Raw genomic sequence first — 21,580 nt, forward strand, 5'->3', positions numbered from 1 at the left:
TAGTGTGCATGTAGGTACACAAGCCACGCCCATCACCTGCTTTATACGGCATACGTCACGTTTTTACGTTTTTACGCCAACAGCTAACAACAAGACGAAACAATCTAGTTCATTGCAAATCTCCAAATCTTCAGCCTTCCTGCTACTGGATTTGAACGTCTAATATGTAATTTTTTTATTACTGTCCTGTACTTTTGAGCTTATTAGTTTTATGCTGTGTTTGGGCTGTTTATTGGCGCACTTAGGTTAGCCTACTTGTTCACAATTTATAACCATTAGGTAGTCACTAGAGATCATGTAATTTTGACGGGTCTCAATAGCTTAGTGTTACGCTTGTAAACGATGACTACCAAACCACGATAAATGTTGAATGGTCAAAAGTCGCTGCTTCTTTAGTTCATGTACATAGACTGATGTTATCAGTGTCTATAGTTACTATGCTATGAACTCTATGCGCTAACAGCTAACAAACAGCTGCTACCTTAGACTCTAGTTTGAGCTATTAGTAAAGATCAGTAATAAACCCTGCGGGAGCCAAAATAGTGCTTTAGTACATGCACAGTTTATGTGGTGACATAATGTATTTTTGCTCAGTCAACAAACTTACGTGTATTGCTCTGCCCACGGATAAGCTTATACAGCAACAGTAGGCCTATTTACGACACTGATAACAGACGATTGCATTTATCAACCAGATGGGGGAACCGTCAGCAAAAGTTATCTAGTGCAGTGATTCTCAACCGGTGGGCCGCGGAGCGCCATCTGGTGGGCCGTATAGGGAGTGGTAGACTACCGACAAATTCATTTGTATTTATTGAAACATTTTATTGTTATGTAATGATTTAATAAGTCTTATGAATGTACATGTTAAAGAAACAATAAAGTCAAGATGGATTAACTTAATGTCAATTTATATTTGCTGATTCTGTTTGTTTGCGCTCCTGTGCACATCTTCTGAACGCATATTTATTGAAGCTGTAAACATTTTGGACAATGTCAACGTATAAGTTTTCCACCACGGAAAAGTTACGTTTTTTATGGCAATCTGAATAGGAAAGCCAAGGTTTAAACAGTTTGTTTCAAATGGAATTGTTAAGGACTGTAAGGGTTAATACAAGACTGACTGAAGTTGACTGAAATTTTGTTGAACGATGCGCTAAAACCATCATATTTATAGAGACATTTGAACACAAAACACCCAGGCTGGTCTGACCTGCCCTGTTATTGTTACAGGAATAAATGGTTACTGAGTAGACCTGCCAAGTCTTTTCTATGATTAAACAACAGTTTTCATCTATTTACAGTAGCTGACTTGACTAAGCTACTGTGGCATAAAATATTAACAGCATATGTATTTTTTGTGACACGTGGATGTGTCAGAAACTATGGCAAAGATATGTGCAACTCTGTTATTTAACAGCTTTGCACACCTTCTTTGATACTTTATCAAATACAAAGACATGTTTTACCAAAACGTTTTAAAGATGATGTCATTTTTACCATTTTTTATGAAAAAAAAAACAGACAGACATACAATGCAATGTGTTTTATTAGTTATTATGACATTAAGACATTTACATTTATTCATTTGGGAGACGCTTTTATCCAAAGCGACTTACAAGTAGTACAACATAGGCAACACAATACATAAGTGCATCAAAACTAGTCCATTAAAGCCTAGCACAGTATACAAAGCTAAGAATAGTGAGTTTAGTAAAAAAAATAAGAAGGAAAGGGAAAAGAATTTGTATTATGAATACGAAAAGAATTATGAAAAAGAAACTGTAAGTATGTAATGCTTTCCAAGAGTGTTTTATTCCCAGAAGAAAAAATAATGCTGTAGCTGCCCACATACATTACAATATACGTTTGCACGCGCTACGTTTATCAATAAATGCAGCAAATAAATGATACAACATGTAGTTATACAATACAGTATGAATTAAGAGAACTTACAAATAAATAATCGCTTCGAAACCGGCGGCACTAGATAGACGCATTACATAGTAGTTTGCCTTCAAACAATGCCTTCCGCAAAGAAAGGTAGATCGCGAAACTCCACTACATTATAGATAAACAAAGGACAGAGACCCTGTAAACCCGTCGGGTTATTTTAAACATGAGATAAAAACACGTATGAGATGTTGCCGATGTGGCAACGGAGAGTGGAGTTCATGGAACATGTGTGCGATCCAGCGGAGGGATACAAGAGAGCAAAGCGGCTGCGCGTACTGCGCGAAGTCCCTGCACACAGTCACTCAGTAGGCGCTCTGGTGTTTACGTATAAGCGAGTTTTGAATCGATATATTTACACTAATCGCGATCATGCCCGGAATGATGGATAAAGGGTCGGAGTATTTGGGCAAAGGTCGCTCTAACGGCACGAAAAGCCCGTCGAGCGCCTCGAACGGACATTTTTCAGACGAGAGCGGCAGTGACGACGAGCACGGTAACGGTATAGCCTCGAGCACCCCTGCGGACTTGTTTTTTGTACACTTAATTGTTTATAATCCTTCACGTATGGTGATTGAAATCTTATTTTACAGATGTTGGCATGCGTGTGGGCTCCGATTACCAGGCTAATATCCCAGACTTTGATCCGGGTATGTGCTTATATGCTTCTTATAGCAACCTGACTGACTGTGGTAGCCTCGGTTCACATGGCGCTCGTAAGCGTTCATGAAAAATAACACAAAGCGGACATTATTCAGTATTTTTCAATAGTCTTGGGTGTCGAGTTCACCACAAATGCATTTAATAGCTTTCTTACCAGTGTGCCCGTATTTACTTATGGAAACATTTGGTCAAAGGTTGTTAGCTTCCTCGCTTAGCCACCCGTGTGCTAATAAACAAAATCAAATTATTGCAAGTTGATAGATAAATAGTTGTTTGCCATTTATTTTAATGTCACAATGTATTTATTTCCATATCCCCCCATTTATTTAACTAACTGTAATGTAAAAAAGTTGCTTAATAAACAGAAATTGTTGCCTGAATATACTTTGTAAAAGGAACGGTGCCATTTTATCGTAATTTTAAATGTAAAGGAAAACAATTAAAATAAAACAATAAGCCTCAAGAACCAGTTGTTTATTCGGAATCAAGGACTATAACTGACCGTTTTATAATATAAAATAAAGACATTAGTGAAGCTGTAAGCGATGTTTTAATGAACACATTTCAGTTTCAATTATTAGCATAATGTCATTGGGGTTTGGTATCATTTCATTTTTATTTATTTCAATTCTGCTTATCGATTCCGTTTCCTAATTTCAATTGAAATGTCATAAAAATGTAAAACAAACGTTAAACCTTTAGATATTAAACTATGAGGTCATTTAAGCTACTTGTTGACTGTTTTGTAAAATACTGTATTTATAATTTCATATACTCCCTTAAATACAAATTACCATTGTTTTGAATTTTAGGAAAATGTAGTGACCTTTTTGTCAGATTGATTACCAATGTGCTGAATACACTGTAAACCCGGATAAGTAGAATCTACTTAAAAAAATCCAGGTAACTCGTTGCCTTAAAATTTTTAAGTAAGGAAGCATTAGTTGAAAAAGTGAACTGGACTACGTTCAATGTACTTGAGCCCGGAATGGAATGGAATAGAATATTTAAGTTGAATGTACTAATTACCGAGTTACAGTGACTGAAGATACTTAGTTTAAACAATCATTCCCCACCCATTTATTTAACTCGGCTTGTTAAGTAAGCATTACTCCATTACCAATTCAACTAAATTGTATATTCTAACTGCCCTAACTTATTTCTAACTCAAAATATGTCTTTCAATCAATAGAACCGTGTAAAATACATAGATACAACTGACACATTAAACTGATCAAATTTTTTATTGAACATGTCTTTTTTATTAGCAACAAAAGAAACAAAGCCATGACCTAATTCTATTTCCTCACTGATGGCATGAAAAGAAAAAAATATCTTCCTCTTTACCTCCAATCATATTGAATTACACCTCTCTAAATTAGGTTGACAAACTGGCAGGATAAAACTCAGCCCTGCTGAAGACTGGCATCTTAAAAGTTATACTTCAAAACTCAACATTTACTCTTCAAATTTGGTTGACAAACTGGCAAGATAAAACTCAGCCCTGCTGAACACTGGCATCTTACATTTAACATATACAAATAACAAATCTGTACATGGAAAAACAAAAAAGTGTGTGAGAATAACATTAACTAAATAAGCTAACATTAGCTAAATAACAAAAACTTAGAGGCATGACGGTAGTTAACTAACAACGAATAAATAAATAAAAAAATCAAGAAATTAAAGCTAATTATGTTAGCTAGTGTGCAACAACTTACCAGGATGTTTGCAGTTCTCTGGCTAGCTGCTGCACCGTCTCAACTTTAGCTGTCTGGAAGCAACAGAGTAAAATGGTTCAGAGCGGACATATTAGCTCGGTATCACTTTAAAAGCATGTAGAGATTGCTTGGCCAGCAGTCTATTGTGTGAACGAGTACGTTACCCGGACACCGGGCGGACTCGAAGTGTACCCAAATCAGACGGTCGCCGGACACGTCGGAAATTTATTTCAGTCAGTCGTAGTCACACAATAGAATCCGCTAACAAGGCAGCGGGTATTAGCGCCAACTTACCGGGACGTTCGATGTTCCGTGCTGAGCTAACGATCGCTGCTTCAGGTGTCTGGCTCTGCTCAACTTGCACTAGCTGTCTGGAAGCGACATACAATTTCCGTTACGGGCGCTAGCTAACATTACCAGTGAAGATATTCGTTAGCTATGAAAGTGTGGGTCAGAGTTAGCTGGATAGCTACCCTGCTAATAACTAGCGAAGTTCATTTTTCAGTTTTTTTTAAATAACTACAGTTCTATTGAAATGAAACTTTGATATACAGATATATATCTGATAGATACTTTGAGTTATATCAAAGTATAATTTCTATAGTGTTGTCCCCATGAAAATATATAATAAAATATTTGTACAAATGTGAGGGGTGAACTCACTTTCGTGATATACTGCTAGCTAAGTTACATCAGCAAGCAGTCGGGACTGCAACGGCATGCCAGTGCCAGGTTCCCACTTACCGTTTTGTGGCTGAACTCGGTTTATTCACCGAAGGCTTCTAACTTCGGTGAATGAACAACGTGCTTGCTGTAACGGCAATTTAGATACAGGTGTATTCCGTCTCAAATTTTGGCGGTTGTGACGTCAATGCGTTGCTATTTGTAAAAGGCAAAACTTGATGATATTGAGTTGTTTGAGCTCAAACAAAGAATTACAATAAGATAGGCCATTAAAAAGTACAGTTTACTCTGAATTCTTAATTAATGTAAAGAAATAACATGTTTAAGTAGTACAAACTCAAAAACTTAACTTAACTTAAAAACACAATTACAATAAGAAAGGACATGATAAAGTTAAGCTTAATCAGAATTAACTAGTAATGTCAACAAATTGGACACATTTAAGTAATATGAACTCAATCTGTTTGAGTTGAATCAAAATCTGGGTTTACAGTGTAGTTTAACAGCAAATATTCTTGGTTATTTGTACTTGCTATGGGTTTTTCTAGCATTTTAAACAGAATAAAAATGGCTGATTTTATATATAATTTGTTTCCTTCAAGAATGCAATGAAACCACTAGTTTCTGATTTTGTTTTAAATGGATCGTTCACCCAAAATAATAATTCTGTTATTTACTCACTCTGACGTTGTACACATTTATTTTATCTAATGAACACAGAGGTAGATATTTGGAAGAACGTTAGCAATTTTCAGTTCTAGGAAATCATTGACTTCCATATTAGGAAAAATTTAACTGGTAGTCAAAGGTGCCCCGGAACTGTTTACCTTCCTAAAGTCTTCAAGATGTCTCATTTTGTGTTCACCAGAACAAAACACAAAACAAAAATTCTACAATACTGGTACATTTTGTCCCAGAACTGAAAATTGCCAACATTCTTCCAAATATCTACCTCTGTGTTCATTAGATAAAATAAATGTATTCAGGTTTTTACCAACCAGAAAATGATGAAATGATCTCTTAAGCGGTAACACCTTTATTGAAATAAATCTGTATTGTGTCACTTTAACTTGTGACTTATTCAGAATTGTGCAAACTATTTTGAGCGTATTAAAGCTAATAAATGTATATGTTTTGCCAAATTTAATGTTTGTCTATGTGAAATGTTATATTATGTTTTGTAGGTTCCACAAAGTACACTGATAAAGACAGTGGAGGAATGTTGGTTTGGTCACCATTTCACACAATAGTTGACTCTAAATGTAAGTACACATCTTCCGTCTTAGTTAGAATATTAGAATATAGCACTTTTTAAATGTTGTCATTGTCTTTTCACAGTGGATGAGTACATTGCAATTGCAAAAGAAAAACACGGCTACAATGTTGAGCAGGTGAGTTTATACGAAACGGCACTCAAAGACTCATCATGACGTCTGTATGATCCTATTGTTCTCTGTGCTCTACAGGCTCTAGGCATGCTTTTCTGGCATAAACACAACATTGAGAAGTCCCTGGCTGATCTCCCAAACTTCACTCCGTTCCCTGATGAGTGGACAGTAGAGGACAAGGTGTTGTTTGAACAAGCCTTCAGTTTTCATGGGAAGAGCTTCCATAGGATTCAGCAGATGGTTAGTTTCAGTGGTCAAAATCAAAAGAAAAAAACATGAAAATGTGAAAATTAATGTAGTGGATTTACAAAGAGACCACCGTTAACTTAAAGTGCTCTTTCCCCTTTTCTCTACTGGAGTCCTGCAACAAAACACTTGAATGCATGTCCTTTATCCATTCAGCCTTTATATTCGTTCAAACAAACTGTGGTTTCGAACATTTAAAGCTATAGTGTCACACTTAAATGGGCACTCTGGCCAAAAAAGAAAATTCTGCCATCAGTTACTCGCCTTCAAGTATTTTAGCATCTCTATGACCTCCATTTTTCCCTAAAACACAAAATAAGGTAGTTTTGGAAGCTTTCTGTCTCCTTAGATTGCAACGCAACCAATCTTCAAAGCTCTGAAAGTGCGTAAAGACATTGTTCACGGGACTCCTGTGGTTCACTATAAATTAATATAATGCAACATTGATACTTTTTGTGCGCCAACAAACAAAACTGAAGACTTTATTCTAAAACTTCCTGATTTGAGTGTTAGTTTCCAGCTCGTGTTCCCGAGAGCCAAACGACAGTGCAACCGGTGTCGGCATCGCTCAACGCATACGCATTCTAATGTAGAGCCTGTGTGGTCAGAATGCATATGCTTTAAGTGTTGCTGACACAACTTTCCATTTATTTCAACATGCATGGTCTTGACAGTGAAGCCGTTAGATTTGTGTTTCTTGTACATGACACAGCAAACTGTCTCTACTTGTCTTTAGTTTTTCCAGCTTTAATGATTTGAGATATTGATCTTTGATTGTAGTTGCCAGACAAATCCATTTCAAGTCTTGTGAAGTACTACTATTCCTGGAAAAAAACCCGATCTAGGACAAGCCTCATGGATCGGCAAGCCCGAAAGCTGGCAAACCGGAGTAATCAAGATGACAGGTGATTATCCATACATTCTCTCATTAGGGTGTCACTTCTCTCTGTAGTTTTACAGCCCATGTTGTTTATGTGTGTGCTGGAAATGATGGTAGGCGGCTGTGTTTTATGTATTAGTGAGGAAGAAATGGAAGATCCAACCCCTATTGAGGCAAACGACAGTGATTATGACCCAACTAAAGAGACAAAGAAAGAGGTAACATTAATTTATTTATACTTTTGCTGCACGGTATGGAGCAAAAAATATTGTCTTTAAATTGCGAATTTATTATTATTATTTTGGGATGTCTCGATCACATTTTTTGCACCCCTGATCCGAGGCATTAAATTTGAAGTATCTGCCCGATCCTATTCTTGTAATGTCCTAGTGCTAGGTGCACGCTCCAGGTATATAAAGGTTATTAAAATATTACTATTGCTAACTAACAGTTCAGCTTAATCCTGCATTATACTAAAACTAATAGCAATAAAATCATATGGTAGCAAACATGAGTGACAGAACTAGTCTTTTCAATTGATTCAAATAGCAGGATTAGATTAAAGATCGGGTAACATGCTATTTCATGCATTCTGACTTCTTAACACTGTTAAACACGCTGGCTTCTCATGCTTAACATGGTCAACTTGATAAAAAGCTAATGTTGGACATAGAGTATTTCTGTACTTGATACACTCCCCCAGCACTCCAACTTGTTTTTTTATAATTCTGGATCCCTGTGTCATCACATCCTATTCCTTTTATTGGCCATTCTCCTGGAAAAGCAAGGCAAGCATGCCCATATGCCAACCGACGAGCGAGACCCCCTTGCCATCAAGGTTATCTGGTTGCGTCAAGATTCACTCTTGCGATAGTGAAGTTTAGGTGTGTCTGTTTGTTCACGGCTTTTCATTGAAAGATGTTATATAAACGGTGGATTTGGAGATCGTTTGAAACTGATAGATGGTGCGGTCCGGGTACCAAAAGATGCCGGACATGAACTGCACGCGGTAGATTAAAAGTCATACGTCTGTGTTTTTTGGGGTAATCTGCATTTATGTTGCTAGCTCGTGCTGTTGTTCCATCCCACTAGTCCCAGCCCAACAGCTCGTGTTTTTCCTGAAATAATCGTACAGCTTTACAAATTGTATCAAACTAAATTCTCTTTGAAAAAACGATGTATGCAATACTACTGTATAGGCACTCTCGGTTTATAGATCTCATAAAAAATATATGTAGTTTATCACATAAATAGGCAGGTAACTGACGAAGGACAGTAATGTTACAGATGGGTAAATTAGGGCCATATAAAGTAATAATAAGTATTTTTTTATGTTGTGAGAGATGTGGTTCACCGTATTGGGAAGAATGTTCCACCAGTAAGGAGTTGTGAAGGAGAATAAGCGGGAAAGCGATTTCGTGCCCTTATGAGAAGGCATTACAAGGTGCCGCTCGTTTGCTGAACACAGGGTTCTTGATGGGGTGTAGGTGGATGTGAAAGTATGCCGTGTTTATATAGTACAGTAGTGTTTATACAGTTTCTCAGTTTTCTCTTAGAATACTAAAATTTACTATAGTAAATGTTATTAAACAATACAGTATTTTTTAATCTAGATGCTCAAGTTAACCCGACTTTTATTTTGACTTCGTGGCAAAGAGTGTGTGGTTGACGATAGACAATGACATTCCTAAAATCCTCAAGATCCAGGACAGCCCATCCGGGCTGCTTCCTCTTCTGTTTCTCCACCCCATGGCGGAAACTGTCTGCACTCATGAAGGTGTGCCCTGGTTCAAAGTTTAAACCCATTTTAAAGGTTATATCCTCAAATTGAGTTGTAGGGTAATTTACCACAGTGACTAAAGTTGTAAGGAGGCACCAGTTCTTGTTCTATGCGGTGCAATTGTCAGCCCAGTAAATGACATGTTTCACATCCTACTCTCCATTAGGTGTTGTGACATAAGCCGATGCCACCTCTTCTACCTTCCTTCCAGCAATATCTTCATGCCATATTACGGAAATGCTTTTCTTTTTAAAAGATGACTTTTTCCCCACACTTGCAAAGGCTTCATGAAAGGCAGGGATGTGTTTGGTCTTCACCCCAGGCATTCGGTCCAGCATGAGGAGATCTCTGGAGATCAACACTGTGAATTGAGAGGCCAAAGTGTTCTTCCCGGTGCATCGAACCTGTAGTGATTCCTTCCTCTCTCTGCTCTCCTCTTGTGCTCCTCCGACTTTGATATTCCTGGTTGCTGGTTTCATTCTGGTGCTCTGCTCTGACATAAACATCTTGCCTCCAAGCAATTTTCACATTCCTCTTCACCCAGCTTAATGGCTAATGTTCCTCTCCTTCACAGCCTATATGTTACATAGGAACATTTGAGATTTTATAAGAGATTTTTCCCCTTATAATCTTTGAACATCAGCTCACAACTGCAATGGCTTAAAGTGGGATTAAAGGATTCAGTGTGTTCAAATATTGCAGTCATGTCAACTTTATCGATAGGAGTGTGCCTTCCTCTGCGTTCTTGTGGTGGTGTTAGACTTGAGGAGGTTGTATTTCCCACGACAGTGACTATCAGTCTATCATTTTTCAAATGATAGCCCAATGTTGTTGAAATGAAAATTTTGTTTTACAGACTTTCTGTTGTTGGTTGAGCTCATCATTCAGATGGTAGCTAAGTTACCTGGTTCATCTGCTAGGAACACCTGATGTGTGGCGCTGGGAAACCATAGGGAAAATTCTTTACATATGGACATTTTTAAACTGGGACATATTCCAGTATGCTGTAAAAAACTGTTTCCTTTGATCCTCTTATATATTTAAATGCTTCCTTATTAGTAGAGTCTTAGTTCCCTAGCTGACTGCTCTTAAATACACTTTGGCTGCTATTGACACCATCACCACCTACATCCTCTGCTACATAGGTAGCATCCCTCTCATCATCATCCTCATCTCGGCCCTCAACACCCTGCCCTCCTCCTGTTTGCACCGTTACAGATTCTTGCAGGCAGAAGCTATTATCTAGTAATCTATTATTATTATCTTCTTTGTGTAACAGCCTGTCTAAAAAAACTCCATCCAGTGAGGCAAACAACCCCTCCAGATTTAGTTTCCTCATCCTTTCCTCTTCACTATCTGCTGCTGCTTAAAGGAATTTTTGAAGTAGTAACCTCCAAATGTCCTGCAATAAATCATGAACTGTGAATGTGTCATTTTTATAACTAGTAGCCCTATCAGAATAACTTCCACATTTCGGCTGCTAGATAATGATGTCTCATTAAAGGGCTTTTGCTTAGTCCTGGTTCACTTAGCGTTAAGACCGTTCTTTTACAGACTAGTGAACCTAAAGATATCGAACTTTACGGAAATTACCGGACATCCAAAACAATGCTGTGTTCTGGGTTATACATGCTCCGTGTATGCCTGTGCATATAGGTAACTTGCAAAGACGTGTGTTAAAGTGTTAAACCGTCAAAATGGTATTCATATTTCAATCGAAACAGGTCACAGTTCATTTGAAAGCGTCCTTTTACAGCCCCGCGCCGAATCTGTCTCATTGCTTAATCTTTCCACTCTGTGCAAATCCATGCCAGCCGGTACGTAAATGTTTTCATTTTTCAACTGAGGGCTGATCACAAAAATCATTAGAATGGAAACACAAACGCGTTTCACGCTGCAACACAAGAGACTGATCCATAACGCCTCTGCGGGCATTCATTAGTATGATTCAGGATGCCAAAAATTCCGAAGCCAAAAACAGTTTGTAATCCTGCCGTGTTGAACCAGGTTCACCTGGAAACATAACTGTAACCCTTTCAGACTGTGCTTAGAAGAGTTCAGCGAGGTTGTGGAAAAGCACTCAAAGTGGACCTAGTCCCCTCTTTTCAGCAGTCTCGTTCTGCTTGTTTGGTGCATACCAGGTTTCGGGTGGCAGCATTCACACTTGCACAAATAAACTGCACTAACAGAGCCATCGCACCAGAGTTCGTTTTAATCGAACCAAACATGGCATATGTGAACACACCCTTAGGCACAAATTTTATCATTGGTTTAGCAATATTCACAATATTTTATAATTTTCTATGCTCAGCCCAATTATCTGGCTAATACGTAATATATATTCTCACATCATAATACGCAGAATCTGTGCTTTTCTTTGCTCTACCAGAGCCACAGTGAGCCTCAGACATTGAGTTGCAAGATTGGAGTTGGCCGGCGGGACCACCAGACCCTGCAGCACCGTCACCACTCACAGAGATCAAAGTGCCGGCCACCAAAAGGCATGTACCTGACGCAGGAGGATGTGGTGGCCGTCTCTTGCAGCTCCAGCGCAGCTAACAGCGTCCTGCGTCAGCTGGATATGGAGCTTGTGTCACTCAAACGCCAGGTGTGCATTCCTAATAACATCACTACACTAGATTTCTGTGATGTTATGCATTTTATAATTTGTGAGTGACTTTAACACAATTATTAATTGATCAGATGCTGTCATTTAAAGGCAATGGTAGTAAAGTATCGAGGTTGATTTGAATGTAAATGCATGTGTTAAAACCTTAGAAACAAGGATTTCTCTTTGACGATTTAGGTTCAGAATGCCAAGCAGTTGAACAGTGGACTTAAACAGAAGATTGAAGATGGACTCAATGAATACCGATTATCTGAGGTATTGTAAAAGCACTATATAGTTAAGTGACTTTCTGTTTACATGCTGCTGTCAAACTTTTGCTACTTGTTGCGTTCTGTTCCAGTGCACCCAAAAAGTGAATGCCCGCTGGACAACAGATGAGCAGCTCTTAGCAGTACAAGGTGAATAAAGTTCACAGGTATCAGTTTCTCCTATGTTCACATCTAACAGCATGTAATGCATTATGTGACCTTTAACCAGGTGTACGAAAATATGGCAAAGACTTCCAGGCAATTGCTGATGTGATTGGGAATAAAACAGTGGGGCAGGTGAAGAATTTCTTTGTAAACTATCGTCGGCGGTTTAACCTGGATGAAGTTCTTCAGGAGTGGGAGGCTGAACAGGGAAGTGCAAACGGTGAGAGCGTCACATGTGCTGAGGATGGCAAGAACAGCAGCAGCTCGTCAGGAAAAAGTACAGATGAGGAGGAGGATGAGGTGAGGTGCTATTATGTTTCAACCTGAAGCGTCTACACAAAATAGTAACTAGGCAATAAGTGGCATCCGTACAACAGCAAAATAGCATCTAAACAATAGCAACAGGACTTTCAGAAAGAAGCAGCAGGGCCAGTGGCATTTGTTCTTACAAAGAGAAGCTGGAGGTAAAGATAGAGCCTGATTGTTGTAGGTATATATAGATATAGATACAGCAAATTATTGCAATATTTGTTTTCACTAGTGAAGCAAGTAGTCCAACCTCTACTATCGATATATGGTACAATCCATATGGCCAAGCGGGAGTGAGCATTGTGCTCTAGCTTTCTAGCACCTGGTATGTGATGGATTGTATTGGAGGATCTAAAATATTCCCAGGTGTCCCATAGCAAGTTGTATTTTCAGCTCTGTTTTTTAAATTTTTAATATAAAAAAGTATTGCAATATATTGTATTGTGACTCATCTATCGGGATATGCATCGTATCGCAAGGCCCTTGCCAATACACAGCTCTAGTTTGTTGCAGTGGTTATTTTTATGCGTCTGTATCAGCAGTGTTTAGAGTGGAAAATGCTTAAATCCTTAAATCCCTGGATCAGAAAATCAGTCATAAGGGTAAAATTGTAGAAATTGAGATTTATACTCACCTGAAAGCTAAATAAATAAGCTTTACATGATGTATGGTTTCTAAGAATAGAGACACAACTACAGTGAGGGAAAAAACTAATTGGTCCCCTGATGATTTTGTAAGTTTTGTAAGCCTCCTTACAAAGAAATGAAGGGTCTATAATATTTTAACTGATAGATAAATCACATGAGGTCCCCATATACATTTTACATTTATTCATTTGGCAGACGCTTTTATCCAAAGCGACTTACAAGTAGTTTTATACAGTGGCACATTACTGCAGAGCAATCAGGGGTAAGGTGCCTTGCTCAAGGGCCCTTCAGTCATGACCTGCTGGCACTGAGATTAGAACCGGCAACCTTCTGATCACAAGCCCAACGCACTAACCATTAGGCCACAGCTGACCCCACATATAAAACCATTCCCATGTGAATTGATTGTGTAATCAAACCGAGTTTGTCAAGTGCAGAGCCGGACAGTAACGGAGTACATTTACTCGAGTACAGTACTTAAGTACAATTTTGAGGGATCTGTACTTTACTTGAGTATAATTTTTGGGGAGTACTCATGACTTTACTCAAGTACATTTGAGAGGCAAATATTGTACTCTTTACTCCGCTACATTTCTATCCATAACCGTAAGTACACGTTACTTCTAAAAAGGAAAAAGAAAAATCTCGGAAACCACCAATTTGTTTTTTCCCTCTCAAACGTGATTGGATTGTGCAGGCGCCACTTATTGGGCGAGCCTATCAGCAACAATCACCCAGACCTCAGAGCTCTATCATTTGCTGTACACAGCTGTCAATCATCTCACGTCTGCATGACACGTCCTGTGTACACTTCCTCATTCAGGACATCCGCGATGAAGCTAAAGTGACATTTCTTCACCAAAACAAGAAGCTAATAAATGCACGATTGAAGAATATGTGTTTTGTGTGTATTTTCATGCGATTTGGGGGTATTTTTATATGAATAAAGAATAAAGGTAAGGGAAGAGTAGCCAATAGCGTCATATAAAATGCTAAATATAACATGAAATGAACTTGAAAACATCGCGACCGGTCAGCTGATTTTCTTTAATCATTATTATTTTCTCTTCTTTGCTCTATGCTGCGTGTATAACACGGTCAGGTTCAGAGGTGTGTCAGAACATTGCTATATCGCCTTCTTTGCTGTTTTAGGTTTATTGATTTCAGGGGCGGCGTTTGTGTATGGCCCTAGCGTTCAGAAAACATTGTTGAAACAAAGTATGTGTGCATAATGAGACTCATTATAGATAATTAAACTACTTTACACTGATCTGTACATGTAGCATAGGCGTCGGAAGCATGTGTATTTGAGAATGTATAAACACCGTTAATTCACATAGCGTCATTGACGTATAGTCGGTAAGACCGAAGATATGTAGTTTTGACGTGACATCATCGTAATGTTGGTTCGAAGCTCTTTTTGGCTAAACTCGTTTGTCTGCATTTTCCACATTTAAGATCATATACAGGCATTTATTTTCAATAAAACAAATAAACTGCTTACAAAATGCCTAACAGTGGTTTTGGAATCAAGTGTGAGGTTATGGGTAGTGGGGATGGTCTTTATTTTCCCAATTAGTTGGCATCCATTTAATAATTTTAATAAATCGAATAATTTACACTATTGTTATTGTATTTCATTCATAATGTACAACGCTATCTGTGAAAAATTAAAAAAATATATTGTACGGAAAGACTTTGTAGTGCAGTTGCAGTTTAGGCTATTATGTATTTTGCGATTTGCCACTAGCTATGCCACTATTTGCCACTAGCTATGCCAGCTTAAAAATGAAAAGAATCAAGGCTTAACAACCCTGCGACAAGGTAAGACATGTTTTATATTTAATCTTGTTTGCTGAATCTGATCAATGGTTGGTTTATATTTTAGTCTCATAGTCGATTAACGTAGTCGTTGGTGGTGGTTATGACAACATCTGGCTGGGTTATTTTTTACTACTTTAAGTTTTGTGGTTACATATATGTGATATCATTTGGTTTCATTGTGGTTCGTTTTTGTATGGTCTGAGGAAATTTCGCCATACCCTAGGTTTTGATGAAACGCCACCACTGATTGATGAAAAAACAGAGAAACTCACATGTACACACAATTGTTAGCTGAATTGTATTTTCTAATATTACTCATTAATGTAAGCCGAGTATTTGCTTTGATGTTCTTGAGTATGCGGTGTGTTGTTTAAAACTGTTCGGTTCAAATGTGGGTGCAAAAAATCCATTAAAACTCTAGCAGAGGTGAAAAGAATAAAGCATGGTAAAAAGATTAAAATTACTTTATTTTACTTTAAATTCCTTTAACATTCTCCAAGGTATTAACATTAACATTTTTCATAACTCCATGTAGGACGTTTCTGTACATAAATGTAAGCACTGTGGCAGTAGTAATGCAATATTTAGAAAATGTACTCTTGATACTCAAGTACTTTTAAAAACATGTACTTCAGTACTTTTACTTAAGTACACATCTGACTGTAGTACTTTTACTTGTACTTGAGTAAAATTTAGCAAGGGGTATCTGTACTTTTACTCAAGTAATGAACCTGTGTACTCTGTCCGCCTCTGGTCAAGTGTACTATTCATGTCAAAAATAAAATGAGATTTTTATTTGGATACTTTCTGCCTTTTAGTTAGGGAGTTTTTAATGATACTAGGCAATTTTATGATTGAGTTTTTCGTTTAAGAATAATAATGAACAAACATTCAAAGGATTTGTTTAAGTCAAAGAATGACTAAATGTAAGGAAAAAAGATGCAAAGATCTTACACTGCAGATCAAAATGAGTGCTTTAGATGCAGAACGTCATTGCCAACTATGTCAAGGGCCAGTATTCGGATGTAGCCAAATATGCACCACTCGGCTTACCTTGTTATGTACCATGCCCAGATCCCCCTAGGACCCCTTTTGACTCATCCCCACCCGAGCTGTGTGATATTAGAGAGGTTCTCAAAAAGGCCAGATCAGCCTCTGCATCAGATCCTAATGGGCTTCCATCCAAGGTGTACAAGAATTGCCCACAAGTGACAAAGATCTTATGGAAGCTCATGCGGGTTGTGTGGAAGAACCAATCCATTCCAACTGAGCGGCAAGAGGCAGTTGGAATCTTCATTCCTAAATCAGTTTAGGAGCATTGCTTTGCTGAACCTGGAAGGGAAACAGTTTTTCGCAGTTATGGCAAGAAGGATGACCAGCTTCCTCCGCAGCAATTTCTACATCGACACGAGTTGTCAAAAGGCAGGGCTCTCAGGTTTTCCAGAATGTATTGAACACACATCTGTAAGATGGGAGCAGATACAATGTGCCAAAAGAGAGAATAGCAAACTTCATGTGGTGTGCCTTGACTTGGCGAACGCTTAGGTCTCAGTACCACATAAGCTGGTTGAGTTTGCATTGGAATTCTTCCACATTCCAGCATGTGTAATTACCATGCGCATGTGTTTCTCCCTCGATGGACTTATGACTGGATGGCAGGAGGTCGGGATTGCCATGGGCTGCTCAGTATCCCTCATCTTGTTTGTGGCAGCGTTTGAAATAATCGTTATTGGAGCAAGACAGATGGCCAGAGGGCTGAGATCACCATCAGGAGGAAGACTCCCAGCGCTGAGAGGGTGCATGGACGATGTGTCAACCATCTTACAGACAGCTCCATGTACAGCCCGGCTCCTCAAGCGCCTTGATGAACTGATACATCGGGCTACAATGAAGATTAAGCCCTCAAAGTCTAGGAGCTTTTCAATCAAGAAAGGGGTGAGGAACGACAGGGCGGTGTTCACAGCAGGAGGGGGGAAGATACCATTGCTGAAAGAGAAATCTGTCCGAAGTCTTGGAAGGGGGTATACTTCAGAGCTCTCTGACAGACAGATGGAGAAGTTGGTGCAGAAACAGCTGAGAGAGGGGCTTGAATATATTTCTGACATTTTCTTGCAATACTACATGCACTGTTTCCTTTTATATGTTCCGATGCGTGCGATACGTTTAATATGTTTTGTCAACAAAATTCGGGAGGAGCACGGTCAGATAACTCACCAGGCAGGCTTGCTATGACCAATCTCACCATTCAGATAATTAACCCGGCTGGCTTCCATTCAGATAACTAGCCGGCTGGCTTTTCATAACCAATCTCACAACCAACCTGGTTGGCATCGGAGTCCTCTCCCCGGAACAGCACGCCAAATACGCATAATATCCGTCCCCCATCTGTAGTTATTACATGTGAGGGGAACTTGCGAAACGCTGGTGCGAGAGCCTCAGCATTCCTGAGCATGCATCTTCAAAATTTTTGTCAATCCATTGAGCAGTGAAGCTCAACATGCTCAGGGGACTTTCGTTATATTTTTATATTAATTTTTATATACCACATTACCGGTGTATGTAGCTTAAACAATTTGCGTAATCCGGCGCAGCGCAACACCGTTTCAGTGGGGTTCCTTTTTTAACTGTTGCACAATGAACGGCTAGTCACACTGAATGCGTCTTTCTAAAGCACTACTGTATCATAATTTTTCTATATAAACATGCGCTTAACAGACCTGTTTGGATGTTCGTGTGTGTCTCGCTCATTAGCGGTAATGTACATATTCCGTTCATGTCGCATTGGGAGCACGCGGCTAAACAGCAGAGGACTGTAACACGTGTAGTGTATATGAAATACACTCATGAGCAAACATCTTCAAAAAGCAATCGTGTTTCCCTCATACCTGTTCAATTTAATCATATAACACGATCTGTTTCTCTGTATGCTATGATGAGGATTGGAGCGTAATGCGATCGGTTTCCTCTCACATATCTAATTTAAAAATATGATTTTAGGAAATCATGAAGCCATTGTGAAACACAGCAGACATCACATGCATGTTTTATGGGAAAATTGTTACTATTTTGTATTCAACTAATCAGACACGTGGTATTAATTTTCGGGTGGGTGCACATTGTCTTGAGGTTGGGAGAAGGAAAAAGTAATTTTCGATTTCATTTAAGCTTTATTTGCTTAAATATTATGTATACAATTTACCTTTGGATGCTATTCAGTTATTAAAGTAGGCTAAACTTTGCAGTTATAATAGGGGAAAGGGGTTGTTTACATTGTGTAGTTACAAGTTGTTTGCAAAATTCTAACAATTATATATTGTATAGGTGTTATCTAACAATATAGGTGTTATAGAGTGTAGCGGGGTTCAATGAATTAGATCAGCCATCGGAATCCCTTAACGGCTGGTCATCAAGTGCAGTCATTTCTATCACTTTTTTGTGATAGCTTTTGCCTTTGTGCCGTCTTTGTTGAATATTCATGAACTTTTAATTGTTGCACTTTCCGAACGTTAACGTTACCCGTGGGTACCTTAGTTTGTTTAACTGTGAGCATTCTGGTAATCTTTATAAATTTCGGGATGGCGAAACTTCAGGTGGCTTATTAAGTTTGTTGTTAAAATTTATGATGTGAGAAAGAGAGCAGTCCGTACCAGAAGGGATTTAAACAAAGGAAATATGTTATTTATCAGTTTTAATATATCGACATACATTTCTTATCGAAACACAAAAAAATTGCATTTATTAGCCGATTCTGATATGGCCTATGACATCATGCATCCCTACTAAGGGGGGTTTATTAGTTCCTTTAGGGTTTTGAGGTTTGCATCGATCACATGTGGACAGCTTAATCAGTTGTTTTATTCAAAATTAGCTTCATACTCATGTAATACAAATAATGACGTTATTCATGTGAGACACAAATCTCAACGTCAGGATCGCTAAATGTTGTAACACGTTAAGGGCATTCGAAATTCTATAGATTCTCTGTAGTAGTGTCCATAGTGTCCATGTGTTCTATGCACATTTAGAAAGACAAGAAACATGCGTATAACAACAAGTCAACCTATTTCTTTGCTGATTTGCATTTGCCAATGGGTGGATCTGATGCAGGGACACGTTGTATATAGGTCCATTTGTTAAATAATACAAAACCTTATGATTGTCAATCATTTAATTGTAGGTGGATCTTACTGCAACAAATCTGACATAACATATTCACAATTTCAGAACAATATTTTCCTAATCAAATAGAAACATAGCACTCACCAATTGCCAGATGAAGTCTGTGACCAAAGCACTGCATCCTCAGCCAATTCTTCAGTTCAACTGCTTTTATAATGTTGCTGACACTGTCGGTCGTTCTTCTCATCGAGCTTCCTGTTCACAAGTGCATCCAGTAGCTCAGTGGTGAGAGCGTGGTGATGACAACGCCAAGGTTGCGGGTTCGATCCCAGGGGATTGCACATACTTAGAAACAAAATGTATAGTACAATGCAATGTAAGTCGATTTGGAAACTGTAGGGCTTCAGCTATGTGCTCCCTTGGTGTGGTCTTGGGTAATATAGCTGGTTTGTAGACATGCCGTTTTCATTTCTCAGTCTTCAATAAAATGTATTGTCAAACTCCGATATTGCTTGCATGTTCGGTTTGACCATATATCTGTTGTCAGTGCGAAATGAGTTAAAAATAAGCCCCTCGCTTTGTTAATAAAGGCGCGTCTGTTATAATCTAATTAAATTGTAATTTAACATTTTAATCTTATCAATCAAAAGTTAAAAATTGGTTGAGCCTCTTTTTCATGCCATTTTGAGGGTGAGTAAATTATGAGACTGTGCTGTACTTTCTTCTTTAGGGTCAGGCAACTCCAGCCTCTGGTCCATCTCCTGTGGCCCCATCATCAGCAGGCAGCAGCTCCGCCTCTCTGAATCAGCCTCCACCCCTGCTGCGTCCATCCCTTCCTGCCACCCCCGCATTACACCGCCAGCCTCCACCTCTACAGCAGCAAGCTCGCTTTCTTCAGCCCCGTCCGGCCCTCAACCAGCCCCCGCCGCTCATTCGACCATCCAACCCGCTGCCTCCGCGTCTGAACCCCAGACCCCCTGCACCAGTGTCCGGCTCTGCCGGTGCAGTATCAGGCCAGCAGCCGCCCTCTCTGGTGGGCATCCAGTCTGAAACGCATCGTCCTCTCTGCACTGATGCCTGAGCAGTGCTCATCGTATTTACAAGAAAAACAATTTTACACTGTAAATATTAATTAGGTTTAGCTGAACTGCTTCTATTTATTTAAATGACAGATTTAATTTTACATTTTGTAATCATGTTGTAATGTTGAAAGACATTTTTAGCACTTTTGCCATTCATTACTGGTGTCCAGTGGATTTCAAGTTTAAAGCCAATCCTCTGTTTGTTTTTCTGTGTTTAATTTTCTTGTTTGCAACATCTATGCTTTATATTTGAAATCTTGGTGCTATCAACCGATGGTTCGTCTCCAGTTCTCTTTTCATCAAAGTGCTCTTAACAAATATGAATCACTTTTGAACAAGTGGCCATACATCTGAACACAACAGATTAACACCTGAGCTCATGCAGTGCACATAAAAAATAAACTTGTGTTTGTCAGAAGTCAAGATGAGTTCACAATCTGTAAGATAAATAAATAGGTGAACTTCTATTATTATTGTTTATCATGAATTTACCTACGGTTTCCAAAGGTGCCCAATTCTGTTGTATATGTTCAGACAGCTACACTTCTTGTAACACAATGTTGGTCCTGCTACAGTACTTCCACATTTCCTCTCGTTTAAGTCTTTTTACACATGAAATCTGCTCATCTTGGGTTTCCAATTTACAGATATTTGTGACAAGAAGTGAAATATTTTGTTGTGTAGTTATGTGTCTGGTGAAACCTGATCTCAGTCAAGTTATCCAGACACACACACACTGCAATAAAGTGATTATTTAAAGGCTGATCATATGATTGAAGAAGTGAAGTTCCCATTTAATGTTCGGCCACATCATATTTTGTTTTAACGAAACCTTGAGTATGAAATATGGTTTTAAGTGATTATAGTTATGTATTTTAATGAATTTGCTAACTGGTGGATTTATCTGAAGCTGCATGCAGTGATGTCAAATCTGTTACATCATTTCAATATATTTATATTTTCCCTGTGTGTAAATCGTGGCACTTCGAGAAAATAGAGTTTCAAGGCGTTTCTCCTCTAGTGATTTCTCTCATTAAAATGACATTTTGGATGACGTTTTGTTTTGTATGTTCCATCATTAAGTTTCCCTTTGTGCTGACATTAAATGAGATGAAGCAGCTCAACTTCTGCTCGGAAGTAAAGCTTCCTGTGAATCACTTTCCGTTCAGCGGATTTTCTGCTCATGAATATTCATTAGACCGTGCTGCAGTTGCTTGGTAACACAGCGGTATTGATTTGGAG

At 38.6% G+C, this 21,580-nt stretch overlaps 1 protein-coding gene across 2 annotated transcripts; it reads left to right on the forward strand.

Moving 5' to 3' along the window:
* The first annotated feature begins 2,152 nt into the window (after positions 1-2,152).
* Positions 2,153-21,502, forward strand: rcor3 (REST corepressor 3). 2 transcript variants are annotated; one of them, XM_079471829.1, is made up of 12 exons: positions 2,153-2,449; positions 2,547-2,603; positions 6,206-6,283; positions 6,360-6,412; positions 6,488-6,649; positions 7,436-7,560; positions 7,675-7,753; positions 11,705-11,923; positions 12,122-12,199; positions 12,285-12,342; positions 12,422-12,657; positions 19,987-21,502. In XM_079471829.1, exons 1-12 carry the CDS (start codon positions 2,326-2,328, stop codon positions 20,335-20,337), a joined length of 1,620 nt encoding a protein of 539 aa, XP_079327955.1. In that variant the 5' UTR covers positions 2,153-2,325; the 3' UTR covers positions 20,338-21,502. The 2 variants fall into 2 exon arrangements, with proteins under 2 accessions (XP_079327955.1, XP_079327954.1); XM_079471828.1 differs by having other exon boundaries at positions 2,155-2,455.
* The last annotated feature ends 78 nt before the right edge of the window (positions 21,503-21,580 follow it).

The sequence above is a fragment of the Barbatula barbatula genome (assembly GCF_947034865.1).
Source record: "Barbatula barbatula genome assembly, chromosome: 13".
Classification (NCBI taxonomy): Eukaryota; Metazoa; Chordata; class Actinopteri; order Cypriniformes; family Nemacheilidae; genus Barbatula; species Barbatula barbatula.